Raw genomic sequence first — 10495 nt, 5'->3', positions numbered from 1 at the left:
GCTTTCATTTTGTTTGATGGGTTTTAGATTTAACTACCTAGATCTTTTCCAACATATTGAAAATGGCTTCACAGTCTTTCTGAAAAATAAAATACAATGCATATTTCTCAAATTCATTCACATCTGGTCTAAGCTGGAAGCATTTATGTGAATAATTTGGTTTACACATATTAATTAAGTGTCAAATGTAAGTGTTACCATAGTGATGTTAGCAATATGGTCTATTTTAAGCCTGCATGAAGAACCTAAGGTTAAGATTCATTATACAGCACAAAAACAAAGACAACTGTGGAAAAAGGACTTCTTAAACTTGAAATTAGCATTTATTTGAACAAGGATCTTTCCAAATTACAAGTCTTTCTTTTACATTTCACAAAATATTTACAACAGAAAATCCCTCCATTTCATCCCAAGAATTCAATTAGTTTCGTAACGTTCATTGGTCAATGTTTCACTTAAGTAGGTCTAAAAAAACTAAAAAAATAAAACGAAACCAAAAACTTCATTCCCTGTTTCAAAAGTCATTTTATAACTGCTAGCAGTTTTATTATTTTTCTACGAGTGCTCATAAACTCTTTTCCACATGCACTCAGTAACAAACAAGAAGCCAGAGGCTCCGTTGCTTGGAGCCGGAAACAGCATGAAACACAAGGAAGAACAATTACAGCATTGACAGTAAATGCAGAGGCATCAAGTGCACCATGACCCTCTGAACACAGACCATTTCGTCTTCGGCTGACACGTTTGTTCTGAAGCCACCGTTGAGTCAGATATAATGAGAGGCCACGGGTAAACGAAAGAATGCGAAACCAATGCATCCTGCGTTTAACATACAGGATGTAAAGGGGAGCGTTTCTGTGGCTTTGAAGGGCGTGAGAGAGACACAGCGCCGTCTGGATGGGGACCAGATTGAAGGTTGTGGGTGTAGGCGCGTTCTCGGTTACTTTGGAAGCCAAAGGAGAGGACTGCAAACCAAGGTGAAGGGCATTTCCATTAAAAAGCTGCATTCAGTAGGGAAGGTCAAGCGAAATGGCAAACAACGGTTGCGATGACAATGCTGTGCTGTTTCAGTTTCCGGGTTGGTTAAAAAACGGTACAAATTAACATGCGCTTGTGCTATTTGTGATGAATAAAAAGACCACAGACTCCAATTTAAACAAAATGAAAGCTGAAATATGGAAGGCTGGGAAACTATACAGAGTTTTTGCACATGGTGTTCTAACAAACAACAACCATGTGAAGTTAATAAAACGTTGTGGGCTACAATTCTCTCAACAGTAAATTGCCTTAAGTTTCATTAAGAGCTGACTTAATGGTTTTACTGCTGACTTCCATCGTTTCGCCTGATGAGTCAACAGTAATTGCGAAATTTGGGTCTTACAAAGAAAGTGCAACATTATTGATGATTCGACAAACGACAATGTCCTCTGTCATTTCTGCATCTCTTGCAAACATTGAGTGTTATTTTTTAGAAGAGCAACTTGCGTTCATGGTACATAATCACAACACCATTAGTGCCTAAATAATGTGCAAAGCTATGCTTGACTTTGTGATATTAACTTTCTTTTTCACTGCTCTCAGACTTCAGCAGTTCATTCTAAATGATTGATAAGGTCTGCGTATAAAAATGCCCCACATGCATCTCTTTAAGACATCTCTCAGCGGAAAAAGATGCCCCATCTGGTGACTGGCAGCAGTCACTGGAGCAGGGGTTAACTGGTAACGTAATGCTTGGTGGAAGACTGGCCGTAGAGGCTGTAGAAGTCACTGTGCCTGTGCGACTGAGAGGCGTCGATCCAGTCGCGCATAGACAGGCTCTGGAGAGACTGGGACATGGCCGGGGCTGAGGGCAGAGGGGCGTGGGAGTACTCCTGCGAGCTCACCGGCCAGGGGAAAGAGCTGGAGCGAGGGTAGGGCGGATGTCCGCGGTGGTTGGACATGGAGGGCACCCCTGAGCAGTAACAGTTATCGACCGTGCACATCAGGATCTTCCGCGCTCCGTACTGGGGCAGCTGGGAGGAGCTGCCGTTTGGGTAATGGGAGTGCGGGAACACTGAGGCAGAGTGCGGTAAGGGTTGAGAGCCGGAGGCTGAGCTGCTGCTTCCTACGTGTTGGGTGGAGCCACACGGCCCTAGAGCTTGCTGGGAGGACTGACCTTCGCCTGGGGCAGAGCCCTGAGTGAGACTCAGGCACGGCTGCTTGGCAGCCGCAGGGCCTGATGAGGAGGAAGAGTCCATGAAGCTAGCGCCCGCACGGCTGCTGCCGCTGCCTTCGGGGAAGGCCACCGAGTGCCTGCGCTTCTCGCACAGGTACGCTGGAATACTCTGGAAAAAGTTTGCGGGAGCACTGAACGGAGCTGGAAATGATAAAATAATTACAGAAATTATTAATTATTTTAAAAAAAAGCAGTTGGATACAACTTCAGATGGTTTTAAATAATTAATACTTGAACATATGTATTTTTTTCATGCATACCTTCCAGCATCTTGCAGAGGTTCTTCTCTCTTTTAGAGATTTCAGACAGAAAGAGTTTGGAGTTGAGGCTGCCCACTTTGTACAGTGACAATGTGCTGCCCACATAAGACTGAGACCTTGAGTCCAAAAAAAAATTAACCATGCCAGTTAATGTTTATACTTAACACAATGACAGGATGGGAATGATGACTAATGAACCTTATGATAATGATTCATGTATGAAAACTCTGCAGTGACTCACCTGTCCATTAGTATTTTCACAGATTTTGTGTTCTAAAAAGAAAAAAAGATATTATATATAAATATATCATTTCAATAACAGGGTTCCTGCACATAAAATACATCTAACAAAAAAAAAGATAAAGATAAAACAACAATAAAAACAGAGTAACTATGTAAATGTAAAAGAATAAACCTGCAAGGTATTCTCACACAGGAATTTTCTCCCCATTGTTTCCTATACCCATTCTCACCGTCACTATTTGTAAAAGGTAAAACGTTAAAATAAATGTAAAAATGCTAGTAACTTTTACTAGAAAAGATAGCAAATAATGTTTTATATTATTCTAATAATACTTATAGTATGTCATTAAAATATCCTAACATGTTCTTATATTGCATTATATTATAACTAGAGTGCCAATAGTATCGGTCATTATTTGCACTTTGGAATAAAATACTATATATGGAAATTGTCAGCATATCAGCATCAGAACTTTATTTTAAGCTTTATAGTGGTAATGAAAAATGATAAGTATAGATACAGACAGCAAGCAGGCCCTGCCCACCAGTGTTGTGTGTGGGTTTTTGCAAAACAAAGTTGTTGTGTGGGTTTTGGCACTTCAAATAAAGCAAAACAATTCCAGAACTGACTTTTTTTGCAAGTCAACTGAATGCAAGAAGCTAAAATAAGACTGCAGTGAACAAGCAATTCAAGAAGAAGATGATGATAAATGCATGTGGAACATGCATGTCTGCAGCAGACTGTTGACAGCTTCATTAGAATAACAAAGGAGTTTCTTAGGGAAAAACTTGCCAAATTTATCACATCACTTTGTTTTATTATCTCTATTGTTTAGTTAATCTTATTAAACATTTCATGAACATGAATATTTGTAAAATCACATAGTTTAGCTCAATACTAACAAATAGCTGACTTTATATCCATAAATCTAAACAACAAAACCCCAACCTAAAAAAAATTATATTCATACTTAATATATCCTGAATTCCAGAGAGGTGAAGTGTGTATCCAGCACATAAAAAATGGATGCCTATTATACATGGGGCCAAAAATAATCATTTTCTGGCATCTTTGTACACAATTATAGTTCGCAATAAATCGGAGTTCACTCATAACAGCCTGGCAGGAAAATACTCTTCATCGTACTCACCACGACAAAAGGGAAAGGCACTTTAAAACACGGCTAAATGTCACCATTTATAACAAAAACAGGCAGTGTAGTATTGACAACAGCAATAAAAGTCGGGTCACCTTCATAAAACCAATGTCCTCTGCCTTATCGAAAACCATCTGGATGGAGCTGAGCAGTTTCTTAGCCTCTTGCTGTTTCTGGTGAAGCTGCAGGGCCTGCGCAGAGTTCTCCTGGCAGAACTTGGAATGGGCCTTATCCAGGACCTCCAGGGTCTTCCCCAGATCCTCCTCCAAGAGCTGCTGCATTTTCTGATACTGCAGCTGCACCTCCTCCTTCAGGTGCTGCACTTTGTCCTGAGGTTCCACAGATCAGCACAAAACCATAACTTATTATGCAAGTCTTGTTCTGTCTTAACAATGGGGGCTAAGCAGAGACTGCATCTGATATGGATGATTGGGAAGAGCCACAGAGGAACTGGATTTGTTATGGTACAAGAACTAGGCATAACCTTTATCTCAAACCTGTACGAATGTACTAATGTGGTCATTAATCACAGTAATAGGAAGAGTGTCTTGTATTAAAAAAGCTAAGTGTTTAGTTCCAAAGCTCGCAAAGCAAAGGATGCAGTTCTGTTAATAATAATAATAATAATAATGTGATTTAGCTTGTCAATGTACAGTATGAATATTTCACACTTACTTCCATCAGACATTTGTCAGATTCTAATTTGTAGAGCTGCTCTTCTATGTCCTGAACCCGGTCCTCGATTCGATCCTGCTGTTTGATCAGCATTTGCTGAAATACAAAAAGATATGATTAGGGCAATACTCTTTTGATTTGACTAAATTAGAATATCTGGCCATGTTTGGATGATCCGAATCAGATAACTGTAATCCATTATAAATATATAAACAATTACATTAAAAAACAAACATTGAAATAATCATAAACCATCTTCCACCACAATAGCAACAAACTGCTCCTAGTTTTAAAAGAATATTGTCGGTGAAGACCATGCCTGAGATGAAATAAGAAATGTATAGGGAAAAAGCAAGGTAAATGCCACTTGTGATCAGAATATTTTTGTATGTCTTTTCCAATCTGCAATGCAATTTGTATGCAATTATGCAAAATGTGTAAACATTATTTGAATATTTTGGACACATAAAATGCTGGCTATGAAATTACCCAAGCCAATTTCATTCCTCACTTTAAAAATGCAATTTCCACCACTGCTATATTATGAAATTACATGACCTGAGGTGGAGTGGAAATGGCACTTTAGTGAAAATGTTCATGGCTTTCAGAACAAAAGAATTTCCTCTGTATGCATGACATTGTATAATAACGAATTAGTGCATGAAATGTGGGTTTCATGAGAACTGAATGCTAGGAAGAATGATATTTAATCAGCTTCATTTGTATGCTTCAAAACAACAACACAGTTTCAAACAGCAATATCTACCAAACTATAATTTATACTAAAGTGGTAAAGCAAATGAATCTTTCAGAGTTTTCAGTCACTGACATAAAAAAAAAAAACTTATATCATTTGAGAAGTTCAATCAGAGTCACTATTAAAAGCACATGTCATAATATCATACTGAATAAAACAAGAAAGAATCACAAAACTACTGTGATGACATGTTTTTTTTTAAGGAAACTTGATGGGCATTTAATAAATCACAATATTCACAATGTTGCTTAATTATATATCACTAGTAAAACGAATAAATCTTTCATATGTAGCGCAGCCGAAAGTTCATATATATATATATATATATATATGACAATAAGTAGAATTCAAGCTATATAGAGAATATTCATAAAAGAAGAGGAGATCCATGTTCTACATATCTAATGCTGTAATTTAAACTCAGTTTGAACCATGAACTAAGAATTCTGGATACCAGAAAATCTTTTCCCGTCTTATATTATTGCTAAGACAATGACATAACAAATCTAGTATTCCGGTTAACTAGCATATTCTTTTCTCTTAAAAACTAGATAATGCAGCACTGAGACAAAAAGATAAAAAGTCAGTTCTGTTGTGATGGCACAAATGTAACTTTGCTAACTTCCTGTTCCTTTCTTTTCAATGAATGCGATTGTCAAGGCCCCGCAGAGAAGGGCTGGTGGCTGAAGAGGAATTTCAATTATTTTCCTTTCATATTCAATGGCAAACAAAGGGGAAAAAACACAATCAACAAACGACTTGCGACGCCTGACAGAAGTTCAGTGGTACCTAAGGAACAAACCAAATTAGCTTTAATTAAACAAACGCCTCGTGCAAGAGGCAGTCACCAAAAAGAAGGTGGGGGTGCTGTCATGGCAACAAAGCTCTTTTTTTCATATCTGTATATTCAGAGGGGAATATGAGGGAGGAAGGAGGAGGAGAAGGAAAGACAGCATAGAGGAGAGCAACGAGAAAGAAGGAAGGCTCATTTCACACCGTCTTTCCCCATTTTGTCTTTGTCTGCATCCAAGGCAGAGACAAATCGTGTTGACCCTGTGAGTGTGTATTTTGGAGCAAAGCTCCGTAATGAATGCAGGCTAGCTCACAGATAAAACTGCTTCCTGTAGAAAGAGGACAAACCTCAACCACATCAAGCCACTTCATGCTCAAAAGCTTACAGGCAAAAAACAGGGCTTGCGCTGCCAAAGCTGACTGAGGGCACGTCTAATTCAGTGGCATGATGTCAAATTTAAATAACCTCACATGCGGGATGACAGATTAAACAAAACGGGTATTCTTGTACAAGCAAAAGAAGTCAATTTTGGTATTTTTCTTCACACTCGAGAGTAATGCTGTTATACAATTCTGATTCATCTCAGCTACAAAGAGTAAAAAACAAAGGGAATCAATGTCAGTCTTCAGAATGCAGCAGTACAGGACAAACGCAAGACCCAGAGAGGGATGCGCTGCAAACTAATGATCTTCAATCACACCGTCTGACAGACGCTTATAACAGCTGACTGTACCCTCTGTGCCAAATGAACTACATCAATCACTGCCGATGAAACGCGCAGCCAAACCTTTTCCTTTCAACAGATTTTGTTTGTTGAACGTATGACAAATTGGATCCACAATCACATGGTACTGGGTAAACGGACTTGTTTTCGTCTATCTCGCTTGTGCATCAACCGATTTTCTTGTGGCGTAAATCCATTACCAAGATTTGGATCCAAGGAATTGGATTTGGCAGTGAATCAGACTACAATAACCTCTCTACATTACCAAAAATTACACATATTTACAGTATGATGTGCAATATTTATCTTAGCACAGCAGGAGATCTATCTTGCATACATTTTTACAGCGGCAGTACATCATTTAAAGCCATATGGAGCCATTTTCTCCATATTAAGTCGGTAATTAAAAGGGATAGTTCACCAAAAATAGAAATCTGGTGAAAACCTGCATCCTGAAATACATCTTAGTGGGTTTTTGTCCACACAGTGAAAGTCAGTTGGGTCCAGTTTTGTTTTGTAGAACCTTTTTGCCTCTTCAAAATATCTTCTTTTTTGTTCTGCAGAAGAACGAAATGACATGGATGAGGGTGAATAATTTATCACCATTTTAATTTTGGGTGAACTTTAATCCGTGGTGAATTTGGCGATGTGCTTCACAATTGCCAACAATGTGTTTGGTTTCTGAAAACACAAGTTCTGAACCATCTACTCCTTTACAGATTAAATTGGTGTTTATCTACATCAACAATCAGGAACAGAAAAAAGGTCAAGAAGCAGAAAACCGCATTGAGACAGAGAATGTCTTTGAAGCTCCAGGATCTAAAACCATGGCCTAATTGTAGTGACTGATGAGCTCGGGCTGCCGGCAGAAGCCTGGAGGGTGGAACCTAATACCTCATGGCAGCGGTGCTGGCTTGCCATCCAGGACGGACCACTCTCAAGGGGGAATGGGGGTAGGGTGCTCAAAATCACTGTCATTTCAAACCAGCGTCTCTTCCGCCAAGGTCAGAGTGAACGAGGCAATAGCAACCTTGCCCTGAGCTACAGCCCCAGACAGAGCCATTTTGCCTTGTAGCAGATGAACGTGGAAGGACAAATGGTGTCCATCAAAGATGGTACACTTAACATTCACAAACAAGGACTACCTGTGAAAAAGAGCTCTGGAAATCCCGAAACATCCCAAAAAGACATTGTTTCAGTTTCAAATAGCTTGGGCTATGACACAACAAGGGCTCATTTTGTAGACTGATTGGTCATTGCTAACATGTCCTGTCACAGAAATGCCTGGGATAACTGATGCCATATGATTTATATAATCAACATGAATGGAAATTATGCTGACAGCGTGCACATGAATCAAATCAGAGGCACACTGCTTTACTTCTTACACACATAAAGATACTGCAAGGGGGAAAAAGCTTCATATGCAACACATCCAGCACTAACTAAAGATACTTTTATTTTTTTTAGATATTTGATGCAAATATAATATCGGAGCAGTTTCCATTCTGCCTGTGAATTTTATTTGGTTTTAGGTTTATGAAAAGGCTATAAAAACATCTAGAGCATTGTGCAACGCTCATTACTTAAAACAAGAAAATCCAGGTTGTTTTGTTGCAGCAAGCCAGGAAAATGCTAGAGCTTGTGAAGGTAAATTAAATCCAAATCTGGCCTTTTCCCTCATCTGTGCCACAGAAAATAAGACTCATCATTAAATTCTCCAGTCGCAGTCCTCCCCCTCCCCAAAACGCCATGCAAGGATGCACCTGTGCTGGGAAGATAAGCTCAAAGGAGAGCTTCGGTATTGTTTGCAGCTCTACCCAATTGTTTATCATTCAAATGGAAGAAAAAAAGGGGGAAGGGGACAGAATATTTAGCAACTACATCGATAAACCTCCTCTGCCACATCCAGAAGTGAACCACGACCTTTAGCTGGAGGTAAAACAACAGAATGTAGAATATAACACAAGAAGTCGAGGCCACTTACTCTGATATCGTTACGCCTGACTTCTATATCGCACACTGCGTGGCCGTGGTTGGTAGCACATCTGGAGAAGCAGCAGTACTGGCAGACGGCCACATGTTCGGTTTCACAATGATATAGTCTGTACTCGTCATGCTGTGGACAGCTCCAGGCCCGCACGTCCTCGGCGTCCACCAGTAAGTGCCCAGCATTGGAAGAGGGCTGTTGGAGATGGGTCTGTACGTGGGAATGGCAGCAGGGCGCATTGCACCTGAGGCAAACCTTCTGGGCTTGAAGCGGAGGGCCGCGCCGGCACAGAATGCAGTGCAAAACTGCTGGCGTCTTCTCAATGTTTAACGCGTTAAACTTCTCCACAATGTTGGACAGTTTGTGGTTCTTCTCCAGAGCTGGTTTTTGGCTGTAGGCATGGTTGCATTCGGGACAGCGAACCATTCCTGTATCTTTAGACCAGGCCTCATTGATACACATGCGGCAGAAGTTGTGTTTGCAAGGGAGCTGAACCGGCTCCGAGAACACATTCAAACAAATAGGGCATATGAGCTCTTCTTCCAGACAGTTCTTCCAGTTCTCAGCCATCTTTAATGCTCAAAAGTCAAGGTAAAAACTGCATGAAATAGGGTTTCCTATGTCGATACCTGAAATGGGTGGTGTGGGAACCACAAGGACCTTGTTTTATCCCACAAACCTCAACTTTGTGCCAATGAGAGTGCGAATACTTTAGGAGAATATACTTTGAGCACACTTTAGTTTAAGGCAACCCACTTCTGCATTGGTTCGTGTCAACTGTAGGCGTCGGCGAGAATGTTGTTGCCACAGCACTAAAGTGGACTTCTCTGTCTTGTGACACTATTAGTTCATATTCTACATGTATGGCCGATTCCTGCGCCCACTAGTTATGAATAATCCAGCCCCTCGTTAACTAGATAAACAGCTTCGAGTGAGAGACTAATAAAAGCTATTGAAAGTAAATTATTATTCTCACGAGAAGGATTTGTTCGCTGCTATTTTGACATAGCATCACACTGACATGGACTTTATTCCCAAAGAGGATTATAATGGTTCTGCTAGATCTCCATACGCTTTACATTAAAATATTCATATCGCACATCCCCGTGGCGTTATATATTTGAATTACATAGAAAACAACGAGCTTAACTAGACGAATTCTTAGATATGTTTAGACTGCGCGCATACGACACTTCCCCTCATTATAACAAAGGAGCATACACTGGTGTCCAAGTCTAGAGCGCCTTGATCTCTTCAGGCGAGAAGAAAAAAGACGTCTTGTTCCGATACACCTCCAGAAATAAACAGATTTTAAAGCGAAACGGAGTGGTTCTCACTACTGGAGTCTGTCATCTGCCATCTTGCGTCCCTCTTTAAAAATGAAAAAGCGTCTCTGTTTGGCCCCCATCAAGCCTCTCTCGCTTTAGTGCTTAAAAGAAATCAAAAGTGGATTACAGGCGTGCGCTTCTCCGCTGCTTCCGTGTCCTATCGTGGCCGACTCCTGAGAACGTGCATCCATGGGTCGATCCTCAAAACGGGCTGATCTCACCATGGTATTATTTATGGTTTTTCCTCTTCTGTCGTTCAGGCTTTGATGAGGGTTGGAATGCAGGGACAGAAGAGAGAGTTTCAGTACACAGAGCTTCACACTGGCTCCTCCCCTTCCAACGACCACTCCGCC

General features: G+C 40.4%; 1 protein-coding gene across 1 annotated transcript; it reads right to left on the bottom strand.

Annotated features, from left to right (window-relative positions):
- Positions 1 to 298: 298 nt before the first annotated feature.
- LOC306852714 (E3 ubiquitin-protein ligase TRIM8-like) lies at positions 299 to 10495 on the bottom strand. The gene is made up of 6 exons (XM_079389781.1): positions 8812 to 10495; positions 4551 to 4646; positions 3971 to 4204; positions 2717 to 2748; positions 2476 to 2591; positions 299 to 2356 (listed from the first exon to the last, which is right to left on the bottom strand). Exons 1-6 carry the CDS (start codon positions 9382 to 9384, stop codon positions 1713 to 1715), a joined length of 1695 nt encoding a protein of 564 aa, XP_079245907.1. The 5' UTR covers positions 9385 to 10495; the 3' UTR covers positions 299 to 1712.

Source organism: Barbus barbus (genome assembly GCF_936440315.1).
Source record: "Barbus barbus genome assembly, chromosome: 32".
NCBI lineage: Eukaryota > Metazoa > Chordata > Actinopteri > Cypriniformes > Cyprinidae > Barbus > Barbus barbus.
The sequence above is the reverse complement of the archived record's forward strand: the minus strand, read 5'-3'. Positions and strand labels throughout refer to the sequence as shown.

Coding starts and splice junctions, on each gene's coding strand:
- LOC306852714 (XM_079389781.1), bottom strand. CDS start 9,384: ATGGCTGAGAACTGGAAGAACTGTCTGGAAGAAGAGCTCATATGCCCT. Junction 4,205..4,550: donor CTGACAAATGTCTGATGGAA/GTAAGTGTGAAA, acceptor GTGGAACCTCAG/GACAAAGTGCAGCACCTGAA. Junction 2,357..2,475: donor CCTCTGCAAGATGCTGGAAG/GTATGCATGAAA, acceptor TATCATTTCCAG/CTCCGTTCAGTGCTCCCGCA.